Genomic DNA, 14851 nt, shown 5'->3' with positions numbered 1-14851 from the left:
ACTTTGCATGAGCTGCCTTGAGTTCCTTTCTGGGGAAAAGGCAGAAGATAAAGAAATAAGTATAATAATAAGAGCTGGGAAATCCTACTCCCCCCCACCAGAAAGTGGTGTGAAAGCTCCTGTGGCTTTCTAAATGCTTAAGAAACATGAAACCAATCAAGGTTAAGTGTGACAAAAAAGGAAATACACTAAATTTTGCATGTGTAGTTGACCAGTTGACTCTTTCGTTAGACTTCCTTAACAACTTTAAAATCCATGGTTAGGCAACGCCCCAGTTGGGACCAACCAAAATGTCACAAAAGTGTGGCAAGCTGCTTAGTTCTCCAGAACTCTTCAACACACAAGTTACCCAGAGTGGGCAGGTCAGCAGTGGGGGCAACAAATCCTAGGTTTACGCTGTAACCATGAGCTCAGCTTGGAGACTCATTTTCAAAATGAAGCCTGACTAAGTCCCTCCCAGATGCTACACATATCAGATTACACACCTATGATAAAACCATACAAACTAGACACTCGTGGCAAAGACCCATTTAACCAGCTGGAACAAAAATGTCTCCAATTGTTTCTGGAAAGTGCAGACAGTGGGTGCCTGTCTTATTCTGACAGGAATACTATTCCACAGAAAAGCCCTGCTCCAGGTTACTATGGAGCAGGATTCTGAAATCTTTGGAACTTGCAGGAGAAACTGTCCTACAGACTGCAACTATCCCCTGAGCATTTAAGGGATAAGGCAGTTTCTCAAGTAACCTGGTCCTGAGCAGGTACCAACAAAGGGTACCAATATATTGGTACAAGCACTTTGAACTTTGCCCAGTAGCGGATTAGCAACCAGCACAAATCCTGCAAGCAGGCTGAGGTTATTTTGCCCCCCGCCCCAGCAACCTAGTCATTTGGTTTTGCACTAGCTGCACCTTCCAACTCAGCCAAAGGCTGCCCCACACATGGTCCATTGTAGTAATCCAACCAAGAGGTTAGCAATGCATGGACAACTGAAGGCCGTAAAAGGCACTCCTAGCCACCAAGAATGCCTGTGCATTCAGCAACAGAATTGGATCCAGGAGACCTCTTAACTATGCACTTACTCCTTCAGGGAGAGGCCGACCCTATCCAGCACAGGTGTCTGAATTACTTCCTAGACCTGGGAACCACTCACCGACAGAGTGTCCATCCTGTCAGGATCCAGACGTAGTTTATCAGACCTTATCCATCCCACTACTGCATCCAGACACCAGTTTGATCACACATCTTTGCACACACATCCCTCACTTTCCACAGCAACCACTACAAAACTGAATCTAGGATGTAGCTCATTAGACAGAAGCAAGGTTGGCTTTCAGGGACTGGGACCACTCATGTCTCTGGGACAGGGCACCTGCCTCTACCCCAGCAGTGCTCCAAGTACCACCACCTCTATTATTTTCTCTCAAGTAAGTAAATAGTTGCTGTGCATCTCCACACTTAATGGCATTCTTGGTTACAATCAGTGCTATTCTTCTAGAAAAAGAGGTGCCGGAACTCACCACAGACACCTTCCTTGTTCTCCTAGAATAGCAAAGGAGCCCCCTGAGAGGTGCCAGAACTGAGTTCCAGCGAGTTCCGGCTGAAAAAAGCCCTGGTTGCAATGAAGGCTGGACATGCTGTCCATCCTTAATACTGACCATTGGGATAGATGCAGGTGTCCTGTCCCAGAGACACAAATGGCCCCAGTCACTCAGAATCAACCTTGCTTCTGCCTGCTTAGCTACATTCTAGATGTTTTAGTGACAGAACTTTGCAAAGAGTGCAACAAACAAGACAGCAGTTTCTGTCCCAAGCAGATAAAAATTCATATTATCTAAACAAATGGACTTGGGACACCAAGAGAAAATAAATAACAAATTTCAATGCATGGACATGACTATTTTGAACACTGTCCTAGGAGCACCACATTTTCTCCTCCAGCCATAAATTTATGTGTGTGAGAGCATTCAGAGATTTTATGTTCATGGCAGAGATGTTTCAGATTCCAAATTCATCATCAGCATCTAAACCGAGCATTGCGCTGCATGTGCAAGGCTTAAAATAATAATAAACCCATACCATACCACATTCAGATTCCGAACTTCAAGACTGTTTCTTCACTTTTGACCTCAATCTGACACATCTTAAATGGATCTGATGGAGAACTCAAACATCCACAAGTGTACACATATTAAGATAAACTTATCTGCTTGAAAATCTGTGCCACTGTTTCTATGCAACAAAGTCATATAAATGTAAACACAGGCATTTTAAACATGCAGTGGAAGAGTTATGTAACTTGCTGTGAAATGTTACCCCAAGTGAACAGAACTTGCTGCAATTCTCTCTGCACTTCTTCTTCTCCCTGGTAACCTGAGAAAGTATTCAGCTATGCCTACAACTGGAGAGGGGCCCACACCTCTGCAAGGAACACCCTTCCCCTGCAAAGTTTTCATTTCTCCTCTGCTCAATTGCAGCCGGCCATAATAACCTTCCTACTGTAGCCGACTGAGCCCAGATGGATCCGGGAAGCTTAGGGGAGATAAAAAGCCGAAATGGCTCCCTCTGCTTTCCTTTGGGGATTTGCCAGTCCCTTGACAAGCGGCCAACCCTTCCCTCCTCATTTTGTGCTGACAAGATTCTCACCGCCCCTGTGTCATAAGCTGAGCCAGCTCTTTTGTCTGCAAGGGTGCTCTACAATTATTTACTTGACTGTGGGAGGCTGAATGGAACTCCAAGCAGCCAGGCATCACCACCTGCCTGCCTTCCAGTAGTATTTAGCAACTGAAAACAGGACTTGCCTACAGTGGGATGGAGCTCGAGTTTTAAAATGAGGTTGAAGTGGTATCATGCCAAAAACACATTTTGGTTCAGAGTGTCAATTTCAAGTGAAGTTAATGCAGCAGAGAGCCATTTTTAGATCAAACATATGTACTGGTCAATGTAAAACACCATTTAAGGAGAACTTGCTAACTATCTGACAGAAGAACATTACCAAGAGAGATCAAATGATTCCATTTCTTCCACCTAAACAAGGGTAAGCATTTGATGTTGTGGGACCACAATCTCATTAGGCTCTGCCAAGGGTATGGGGTGAGGGGAGCTGGTCCACCAGATGCCTTATGGAAGCCAATAAGCAGGGTATGATGGCAAAAGCTCTCATCTTTGCCTCCTGATCAACTTCTAAATCAACCTGGAGTTTACATATGACCAACAGTCAAAGACAGATGTTTCCTGCGAATTTACCTAGCCTTCTTTCAAATCCAACTAAGCTAGAAGCCATCACTATATCATGTGGCCATGAATGCTCTGGAGCGACTGCCCACCAGAGCCTGAAACAGGGTGGGTAGCCTGTGGCTCCTTCAGATATGGGCAGATAACCCCCATTTTCCCAGATGAGTAGCCATGATGGCTGGGGCTGCTGGGAGAGGGAGTCCCAACAGCAGGTGGAGTACCGTAGGCTGACCAGTCCTGGCTTGTAACACTGTCCTCCTTGAGACACATGCCTCATCAAGACTGGATGACTGGTAACAAACTCCACGCGGGCTGATTTTGGAGGGCATTCAGGAACTTCAGTTATAGCTGTGAAAAGTGCTGACCAAACCCAGGCCTTGAAGCATGTTGCTCAACCTGTGGGTCTATTTCCAAGCACAGCTGAAACTGCTCAGTATGACCATTAAAGTCTTAAGCAAGGTGGGCTTAGGAAACGGAAGAGAACCAGCTTTCCCCATGCACACCAGCGGTCCACAGAAGTCAGTGAGAGAAATCCTTCAGTGTATCCTGCCTCCATCAGAAGCACAGCTGGTGGGCACACAGGGAAAGGCCTACTTGAGTGCAGTGCCCAGATGTGGCTAGAAACCACGTCTCATGAGGCTACATGTTTCACCTGGAGAAGAGGAGACCAAGGTGGTATGTTCAAATGGTTAGAGGGTTGTCCCATGGAAGATGAAGCAAGCTTGTTTTCTCCTGCTCCAGATGGCAGAACCAAACTATTCAAATGACAAGAAAGGAAATGCCGACTAAAGAACTTGCTGGCTGTAGGAGCTGCTCAACAGTAGAACGGACTCCCTCAGAAGGTGATGGGCTCTCATTTCTTGGAGGTTTTCAAACAGAGGTTGGCTGGTCCTGTCAAGAACTCTTTAGCTGTAATTCCCACATTGCAGAGAGTTGGACTAGATGACCCCTGAGGACCCCATCCAACTCTACAATTCAACGATTCTGTTAAATTTGCTTAGCCCCCTCTCTGGACCATCCAATGTAGGCTGAAGACCTTTTCATTTTTGTTTGTTACTAATGTGACACTCTCCCTAGTTTTCAGTTTGCCTGATATCTGCTATTTTATTGTTTAGAATGTTTTTATTTTAAAGGTATGTATTGTTTTTAACTAGATAGGAAAACTCTGTAAAGTAAAATGCCAGAATAAAAATCCCAAAATAAAGCAAACAAACAAACAAACAAACAAACACACAAACACCTAGTGGTGCAGCAATAAAACTGCTAGCCCATTTACAAAGCTAAGCAGGGTCCAGTATGGTTTCAAATTGGATGGGGAACCCCGTATTGAGATTCCTGCATTGCAGGGGGTTGTACTAGATTACCCTCGGGGTCTCTTCCAACTCTACAATTCTATTGTTCTAAGTAAACAAATAGGAATGCAAACCGCTGGCACCCAGCACCCCCTTCACCATTGGCTATTTATAACATTAAAGGCCAGGAATTTCTGGAATTATTTAGGGACTGCTCACATTGAACAGTCAGCACAGCATCTTCACATAGCATGACAGAATAGTGACAGAATTCACATCACACTATTTACAATGACACAGATTGCACACCTCTGTCAGGGTCGGCTTATATCGAGCAGGTTGTGATATGGCAGAGGGTACTTGTCCAGTAGGATTTCTATACAACAAAAGCTCAATTGAGCTGTGCGGTTTATCTGAGGAGGGCCAATGATCATTTGCCAGATGGCTTGCCACCACCTGACTGACACTCCCCCTGCTCCTTTGGCAAATGTGCTCACTGCAACACCAGTTACTGCTGTTGTGAATGGTCATGGGACTAATCTGTATACATTTCATCCATGCACAGAAATGGCAGAAGCTGAACCTATTGCATGCTATGACCTTTATTGTGTTTTCTTCCCATATGGGTACACAGATCTCTCTCCCTCTGTGTGTGTGTGTGTGTACACACGTACACACACACACACACACACACACACACACACACACACACTTCTGTCATCTGTCTCTCTCACCTGAGGATGACATTTCATCAGGAGCAAGAAATAGACTATACTTCACAAACACTGATGCTACTGCAAAACTGCTCAACTTTAAGGTACCACAGGATTTTTTCCTTTTTTCTTTTGCAAGATAAAGGTAAAGGGATCCCTGACCATTAGGTCCAGTCGTGACCGACTTCGAGGTTGTGGCACTCATCTCGCTTTATTGGCCGAGGGAGCCGGCGTACAGCTTCCGGGTCCACTTCTGGAGAACCGGAGCAGTGCACGGAAACACCGTTTACCTTCCCACTGGAGTGGTACCTATTTATCTACTTGCACTTTAATGTGCTTTCGAACTGCTAGGTTGGCAGGAGCAGGGACTGAGAAACGGGAGCTCACCCTGTTGCGGGGATTCGAACCGCCGACCTTCTGATCGGCAAGTCCTAGGCTCTGTGGTTTAACCCACAGCGCCACCCGCGTCTTTTGTACTTGCTGTAAAATACCAACGTGCTAATTCTCTAGAACCATTTAGAGTAATCACTCCTCAGCAACAAGCAAAGAGGATGTGCAACTAAAGGTCAGTCAACCCCCATGCAAGATGGTACATGAACACCTAGAGACCAATTTACAATTGACTCAGCAGGCTGGCTGAACTTCTGCCAGTTGCATCACGCTGCATGATTTGAATTGCAACACCCGAAAAGCTCTTTGACCACAGAAGAGTCACACGTAGCAGTATAGAGTGCCCATTACTCTCCAGCCAACAATACCAAAGCTGCCAGCATTAGATGCAAACGGAAACTGTTAAGGGAGCAGGGGAGACTTCCCAGGGTGTGCTCAGAGGGTTCGCCACATTCCTGCCATGCCCTTCACCTTCCCTTCCTGGGCCCACAGGGGCAGGCAGGAGCTGCAAAAAGCAAAAGGCTTCCCTTCTGTTTTTGAAAAAAGCTACAAAGGGGCTACTTGATAGCCCACAGGTACCAGCTGCACAAATATAAGTCGGGGGACACCTGCTAGAAGTAGATGTGAAAAGGATCTAAGGGTCTTCGTAGACCATAAGCTTAACACGAGTCAACAATGTGATGCAGCAGCAAAAAATGCTAATGATATTCTAGGCTTCATCAATTGAAGTATAATGTCTAGGTTAATGGGAAATTATAGTACCACTCTATTCTGCCTTGGTCAGACCACATCTGAAATACTGTATCCAGTTTTGGTGCACAATTTAAGAAGGATATTGAGAAGCTGCAATGTATGCAGAGGAGGGTGACCAGGATGAGAAAGGGTCTTGTGAGGAATGGTTGAGGGAGGTGGATGGGCTTGGCCTGGGAGGGAGGAGACTGAGAGGAGATATGGTGGCCATCTTCAAATGGCTAGGGGGCTGTCACATGGCAGATGGGGCAGGCTTGTTTTCTCCTGCTCTGGAGGGCAAGGACCTAAACCAATGGATTCAAGAAAGGAGATTCCAACTAAACGTCAGGAAGAACTTTCTGACAGCAAGAGCAGTTTGACAGACTCCCATGAAAGGTGGAGGTTTTTAAACATAGGTTGGAGGGTCATGTGTCCTGGATGCTTTAGCTGAGATTCCTGCATTGCAGAGGGTTGGACTAGAGGAACCGTCAGGAGTCCCTTCCAACTCTACAATTCTATGATTTACCTTTCCCGCTTTTCAGAACTGACATTTCTCAAGGGATTGGACTGCAATAGCCTTCACCACAGTGCTGCAGTCTTTCCTATTATTTTATAGGCAGGTAAACTACTTGATCTGCCCTTATGCTGGTCTATGACCGTAATAAAGATTTAATTGATTGATACTTGATCTGCCCAAGACAGTCATTTGGCAAGCTCTAACACAGCTTTCTGCCAACCTACTACCTGCAGATGCTTTTAGACTACCACTCCCATCAGCCCTGACCAGCTGATGGAAATTGCAGTCCAAAACATCTGCAGGGCACCCGGTTGGCAAAGGCTGCGCCAATGGAATCCCTCAAGGGAAGTGCCTGCTTCCAGGACCACCAACAGTCAACCCGGGTGGCAGGGGTAACAGCCACTATTACTGACCTGCTTGAGCTGCTCATCCAGCCTCCAGGCCTGCCTTCCAGATGATGAACCACAATATGGAGGGTTGGCCGACTCATTACCCTGCTCATCCTTTCCCTGCTGTCCCCGCTGCCCCCCTAGAATAGGCAGAGGATTAGAGGAAGAAGCCACTCTTTGGTTGTGGGGGGCAACTTTGGAAGCATGAAAATACTTCAAAGCGGAACATGACTCTTTCCCAGTTCTTGGCGCATCATCCTCAAGGTCACCATCTTCCAAATCTTCTTCTCCTCCCTCCTCTTCCTCCTCCTCTTCTTCTTCTTCCTCCTCCTCCTCCGAGTTCATACTGCTCTGATCAAACGTCTGGGCAGCCCCAAGCACAGGTGGGACTCGGGCGGAAGGACCAAGGAGGGGGCCACCTGGAGCCTTTCCAGATGTGGCACCGAGAGCAGCTTGCTGCACCGTCAGCTGCTGGGCATAATGCAGCTGGGTTTCCCTCATCTGCCTCTGTTGCCTCTCCCTGGAATCCATCTGCAGAGGGGCTGCTTGCTGTTGCTGCTGCTTCTGCTTTTGCAGCTGCTCCACCACAGCCTCCAGTTTCATCCTGCTGTTAACATGGCTGCGATAAGGTGAGAGTTCTGCTGGAGAAGACTCCAGCCAAAGCCTTTGGAGAGCAGTGGAATCTGAAAAACAAATATTGACCTGTGTAAGCTACTTGCCGCTGTCCTCCCACCAGGAGTCCTCCCACCAGGACAAGAAGAAAAAATGCAAAGCTCATATTCCCCCGCCCCCTGAATGAGAAACCATGCCATTCAGTCCCAGATTTCACTGCATATTTGGCACCTTTTCATTTACAGCTCCTCTCCCTAATGAAGTGTAGCCTCTGAAGCAGCTTCATGATCTGTGCAAAAGGAACATCCTCCCATCTTGTCAAATTTACGAGATATTTGAGTGTTAGATTTTAGCCTATTTTTTATTAAATCCATACATCTTGTCATCTCTCCACAATGAGCCCAAAATACTTACATTTTGCACAATTAAAAGCAAACAAAATCCAATTCAAGTAGTAAAAAGCAGCACTGAGACCTATTTAAGTACTCAAGAGTCCTATCCTGAATCAAGTGCCCCAGATGACTCTTTATTCAGAAGCTTATTTGCATACAAAATAAACTTTTTCCTTTGCCTGCTATTTTACTATGGACTGATCTGATCAGTCAATAGTATTTAAGGAACATAAGAAAATCTGGAGCTTTGTTTGTATGCATTGGCAGTCAAAACCCAGGCAGGAGCCTTTTAGACTCAACGAGGGGCTAACAGGGGCTGTTTTAACTCTCTCTGTTCCTTTTCTCCAGCCTCCAGTTTTGTCAGTGCATCAGACCAGGCTAGCCAAAGCCAGCGTGGTGCAGAGTTTGGAGTATGGGCCCAGAAGTGAGGAGGCTTGCTTGGGTACAATCCCACACTGAGCCACAGAGTTCCCTTGGTGACACTGGACCAGTCACTATTTTGCAACCTAACCAATCTCACCAGTTTAGGATAAAATGGAAAGGTGGGAAGAACACGCTCTGAGCTCCTTGGTGGGAGGATGGGATAAAATGTCATAGATACGTCTGAATTCCATTTGCTAGAAGCCAACAGAGGGGAGAGTGCTATTGAGTTCAGGTCCTGCTTACAGACTTCCTATAGACTTCTGGTTGGCGATTGTGAGAGCAGGATGCTGGACTACATGAGCCACTGGCCTGATCCAGAAGAGCTCTTATTATGTTTTTAAACAAGAAACTACCTTTGCATCAGTTTTGATTAGATCAAAGATGTGGAAACATCCTTAAGGTGATAAGGCATCAGACACAAGAGTTTGTGTGCCCAATCTGCACACTCTGAATAGGGCCAGTTTCATTTTTTTCAGCAGCTTATTGTTTACGTGGGACGCGGGTGGCGCTGTGGGTTAAACCACAGAGCCTAGGACTTGCCAGTCAGAAGGTCGGTGGTTCGAATCCCCGCGACGGGGTGAGCTCCCGTTGCTCGGTCCCTGCTCCTGCCAACCTAGCAGTTCGAAAGCATGTCAAAGTGCAAGTAGATAAATAGGTACCCCTCCGGTGGGAAGGTAAACGGCGTTTCCGTGCGCTGCTCTGGTTCGCCAGAAGCGGCTTCATCATGCTGGCCACATGACCCGGAAGCCGTACGCCGGCTCCCTCGGCCAATAAAGCGAGATGAGCGCCGCAACCCCAGAGTCGGTCACGACTGGACCTAATGGTCAGGGGTCCCTTTACCTTTACTTATTGTTTACGTGACTACTGTACATGCTATGGAAGTGAGAGCTGGACCATAAAGGCGGCTGATGGCCGAAGAATTGATGCTTTTGAGTTATGGTGCTGGAGGAGACTCTTGAGAGTCCCATGGACTGCAAGAAGATCAAACCTATCCATTCTGAAGGAAATCAACCCTGAGTGCTCACTGGAAGGACAGATCCTGAAGCTGAGGCTCCAGTATTTTGGCCACCTCACAAGAAGAGAAGACTCCCTAGAAAAGACCCTGATGTTGGGAAAGATGGAGGGCACAAGGAGAAGGGGACGGCAGAGGACGAGATGGTGGGACAGCGTTCTCGAAGCTACCAGCATAAGTTTGACCAAACTGTGGGAGGCAGTGGAAGACAGGAGTGCCTGGCGTGCTCTGGTCCATGGGGTCACGAAGAGTCGGACATGACTAAACGACTAAACAACAACAACAACTGTACATGCTAGGGATTTCACTACTTTTGTATTCACACAATTATATACTCATTTGGACTCTGTCTCCAGTTGCAAAACTGTTGCAGCAACAGGCCCCTCATTCATACAACTTGGGAAGCAAAATGTGTGTGAAAAGGGATGGGGGGGGGGGAAGAAGAGGCGAGAGAAAAGCCTCAGCACTATCAATCAACAGGGCAGCAACAACAGGGTGCCAAGAAAGAGTTCCACCCTCCCTTAGCAACTGCCCCAATAATAGTAAGACCTGCCTCACAGTTTTGGATGCAGGAAAATACAGCACCATAGCAACCTGTGAATATCAAATGGTTCACAAGATACACCAAGAAAACTTGCAATTGGTAATTATGTGATCAACTCTCCTCAAGGAAAGTTACCTCCTGATCCAGAACTAAGCTAGCGATTGCAGGTTTTAAATGTAATAGTGGTCCTGGTGAGATCCCTTCTCTACAAAGGTAAACATAAGGTAGACATGAAGCCCCTTTCCTTGTCCCCTACTGTAGCTGTGCCTGATACACATAGTTGAACTAAATGTATTATGCTCCCATTTTCTGCAATACTTCAATTTTCTTCCCCATATCAAATTTTACATTAGAAAGTATAAGAGGAACAACCTGCCAAAAGTGCCATATGCAATGATGGCACTTTATGAAAAAAATTCACCTCCCTGTGTGAATTTTGTACACATCATTTTTACAAGGCAAGAGGGATAGCCAGGAAACAGAATTTCAATATACAAGGCGGCAAAATGCAAATAGCAACTGAACAAAGTGTTGACCCTTTCCTCCCCCCGCCCATCTACTGAAACTTTAAAATAAACTTGCTTCTTTTTCTTTGCCTCTTAAGATTGTATTCTGACATTTAGCAAAATAACTTCTCTCTAAATGAAAGAGGTTATTTTGCTAAGACTAAGTATGCAGTTTCAAGAACAAGTAGAACAAGCCCATATCTCATTTTGGAGAACACCAAACAACCAAAAGAAGACCAAGAATTTCCAGTGTGCGTCTCAAATGTTCTGCTGAGCTACAGTAAATCAAAATCAAACTAATCCCTTAGCTATAAGTCAGGGAGAAATGCTCAAGAGCTCATAGTGCAATCATCCCATCAATCCCAACCCCATGCTTTCAGTTAGATTAGAATGCCACAAGCAATCTTGTAATGCCTGAACTAGTACTTGACATACTGTTTACATACTGTTTATAAACTGCAAGGACAACTATGGATTTTGGATAAAAGAGCTGTGACATCTATAAAATCTCTACTTTTCTTGGAACATGATTTAAGGACATTACTGTATGTTGTCTACAGTGCCACAGGTGAAGATCCACAAAAGAACAGACAGGGAACATGTGCTACAGGTCCAATACTATAATTCATGACCTGGCATTCTCTTGCTGGGTCCAGTAAACACTTCAGGTGTGGGAACATTTGCTGTGCTCTCTCTCTGGTTCCTGCAGGTCTCACCCAGGTCCAGAACAACTCTACTTGGCAGGTTCCAGCAAGACGGATGCATCCTTGCCGAAGGCTACAATTAGGCATGAATGCAAAACCCTACCAGCCTCCATTGCTAAAGAAAGGGACCTGAGCAAGGGCAGCCACACCTTAAGTATTCAGGCAACCATCAAATCCCTATCATAGCAGTTCAGTCCTGAGAGTGCTTCCCCCAATTTTCAATGTGCACAATCAATTTCAGATTGCATGTGCTTGCCATACCCTTTGTTTCATTGAAATATCCCTGTCCCCAGCAAATACAGGTTGGATTTGTGGTGTCCATTTGTGGACATCCAGTTGCATCTGCATTTCAATGTTTGAACAGTATCTATGCACTGACTTTAACCATGCTTATGTGCAGAGTAAGCCCCACCAAGTCCTGCATCCTGATAGAGGTACTTCAGATTGCAGCCTTAAAGGAGAAAGAAAAGCCTGCTGACGCCGTACCGCCACTTCTTCAGTGTATACCATGCAAGACCCTAAAGATCAAGATACATTCCCCAATATACTTTAAAAAACCCTCTGCACAACGTTCTGAGAAAAACACACCCAACATCACTGCCCATTCCAATTAATACTCTAGTATCATATATGTGGGGATGCGGGTGGCGCTGTGGGTTAAACCACAGAGCCTAGGACTTGCCGATCAGAATGTTGGCGGTTCGAATCCCCGTGATGGGGTGAGCTCCGGTTGCTTGGTCCCTGCTCCTGCCAACCTAGCAGTTTGAAAGCACATCAAAGTGCAAGTAGATAAATAGGTAACGCTCCAGCGGGAAGGTAAACGGCGTTTCCGTGCGCTGCTCTGGTTCGCCAGAAGCGTCTTAGTCATGCTGGCCACATGACCCGGAAACTGTACGCCGGCTCCCTCGGCCAATAAAGCGAGATGAGCACCGCAACCCCAGAGTCGGCCACACTGGACCTAATAGTCAGGAGTCCTTTATCATATATGTGTGTACTTGTTTCCATCACTCACATCCCCTTCTTCATGTAACATGTAATCAAGTTGACTACTAATGATGAATAAAAATAAGAAAATTCACTAACAGTATACATTATCTACAAATGTGTATGTTCAAAAACAGCAGCTCACAGCCAAAACAGTACTAACGAACTTGGTAAAACCAGAGCTTTTGTCAGGGGGTACTCAAAGGTGTGCAGTACCAGCGTGTGCGCACACCCCACCCACTATCTCTCTCTTTTGTTAAAAAGCGTTGCACTTGCTGTAACAACTTCATGGTGAGTACAGGCACCTTTTCTTGTTAAAAACTGACACTTACTGCAACAACTTCTTGGTGAGTACCAGCCCCTATTTTTCGGGGGGGGGGGGAGAGAACTGGGTAAAACCACACCTGAAAAAATATATGTGGAGGTAAGAGTCACTGCTGCTTGCTGGAAATTGAGCTACAATGGGATTGGATGTACACATAACTGGGCTGCTCTGGTTTTAGGTGTTCCGGTAGAAAAAGCCCTGTTATTCTTAACCTTTTCCATACCTTCTCTCCTATAGTCAGCTGTACCCACATCTGATGAATTAATGGTTTGTATTGGCACAACCAGAGCATTCAACAGTCACTTCTCCATAGACTTCTCTGTGCTGCACCTAAATTAGCTTCTAATCACAGAAGCTTTATAATGTTATAGGTCTATAAAATTACGGCCACAACTAAAAACAGTTCTCTCACCCCCTTGACACTAGATCCCAAGTGGAACTGAATTGGTGGCAGCAGATTCAGGACATGGTGTATTTCAACTGAAGCAGAAAACACAACTAAGCATCCAGAATACTTCAACTTCAAACTGTGGCAATGGTGAAAGTTTGTATACTTCCCTTCCCAGAAAAGGCATTACTTACACCCTCTGAAGTTCACTACGAAATTCTATGCTTTCCACACAAACAGACACAAACAAACCCTCTCAGAGAAAATAAGTCCCACTGTAATAAATAGGGGGCTACTAGAATCGTGTGCAGGATCTCTTTTAACTTAGCTGTTTTTCACACAGACTATAGAGAACTTTCTTATCCCTCCTCAAAAGCGGCTCCCGATAGGAACGACTCTTCAAGTCAGTGGGAGGTGGAGCAGCCCAAAGGCGCCCCGCGGCCCTTCCTCGAGAGTAAGACCGCGCAGCAGCATGGGATTCCTCTCAGTCAGGGTCGGAAGATAACGCGTGGCGGAGGGTGCAGCTCCTGCCCCGCCGAAGCGCGCGGCCTGAGGCTGCGGGCGAGCCCCGTTCCCCGGGGGCGCCCAAGGGCCCCGCCACGGTCCTGAGAGAAGCCCCGCCGAGACCGCCAGGTCGACGCGCGCCCGGAGCCACCAGCAGCTGCTCTGCAGCCCGAACCTGAGGGAGGAAGGGCCGCCGGCTTACTCGCGAGGAAGACCCTTCTCGCCGGGCGGAGGCAGCGCCAAGACGCTCCCCGGAGCCAACTCCGCGCCTCACGAGCGGCCGCCGCCCGCCGCGCCAACTCCCGCAGCCCCGCGACTCCCCTCACTCCCGCCCCCGCCGACAGGCCGCCTCTTTACCTCAGCGCGGCGACCACAACAGCCAGGCAGCCCAGGAGGCAGGCAGGCAACCGCCCGCTCCGGCGGGGTCTCGCGCGCAGCAGCAGCAGCCGCCGCCTCAGCCGCGCCCCCAAACACCCCCGCCCCGTCCCGTGGTCCCTCCCTCCCTCCCTCGGCCGGACCGGAAGCGGAGGACACAGGCGATGCGGGGGACCTGTTTGACAGAGCACCGGAAGTAGCGTCACAAACGGGGACTCGGGTGGCGAGCAACCACTTCCGGGTTGGGGAGGAGAGACGATTATTTAAATTATTAAATGAATAACAAGATAATAGGGGGGAAAGGGAGGATGGGAGGCCCGTTAGGCTAAGTGGAGCTTATTCCAGTCCCTGCAAACGGAACGGCTCGAGAGGCGCGTCACTCGACTCCGGAGACGACGCTCTGTTCCGTTTCTCTATGGCTCGCTCTCCGATACACTCCGGCCCTTGCCATCTCCATGCCTCTCCCGCCATAGAGACGGCAGCTAGAGTGACACCGTCTGCGGCCATAGACGGGACGCTTCCGACCGAAAGTTTGGACTAAAATGTGTAAAATGTTCGCTATTTATTAACTCCGCCTGAGGGTTTTTTTGTGTAATTATTCTCTGTTTCCACAGGAAAAAGTGAGGGGAAAGGAAAATGTAGGTGGCACTAAAAAGAAAAAGTGGGAAAGATCCCCACCGAGGACTCAACCATAGAGACTGAGAGTGCGGGGCAGGCGCCTCTTTTTGCGAAATCACCATAGCAACCGATAAGAAGCGAGCCGAGGAGGGAGAAGGGCGGGGCCAAGGAGAGGACGGGCGGAACTCCATAATCAACAG

General features: G+C 47.3%; 1 protein-coding gene across 3 annotated transcripts in view; it reads right to left on the bottom strand.

The window, feature by feature from the left end:
* The window catches only part of ARID3B (AT-rich interaction domain 3B), a 57396-nt gene extending 42961 nt beyond the window's left edge, over window positions 1-14435 (bottom strand). The window contains exons 1-2 of one of the 3 annotated variants that reach the window (XR_014516008.1): window positions 14016-14178; window positions 7289-7947 (exon numbers count right to left, since the gene is read on the bottom strand). Coding sequence is in view for 2 of the 3 variants with exons in the window: in XM_083460506.1 (XP_083316632.1) it covers window positions 7289-7867 (579 nt within the window). In the remaining variant the exon portion in view is untranslated. Of the gene's footprint in view, window positions 1-7288; window positions 7948-13860; window positions 13882-14015 lie in introns of those variants that run through there. The other 2 variants (XM_083460506.1, XM_083460507.1) reach the window with 2 other exon arrangements.
* Window positions 14436-14851: the final 416 nt, after the last annotated feature.

This window comes from Podarcis liolepis (genome assembly GCF_965112155.1).
Source record: "Podarcis liolepis genome assembly, chromosome: 9".
In the NCBI taxonomy this organism is placed as follows: Eukaryota; Metazoa; Chordata; class Lepidosauria; order Squamata; family Lacertidae; genus Podarcis; species Podarcis liolepis.
This window is presented reverse-complemented; position numbering and strand designations above follow the sequence as displayed.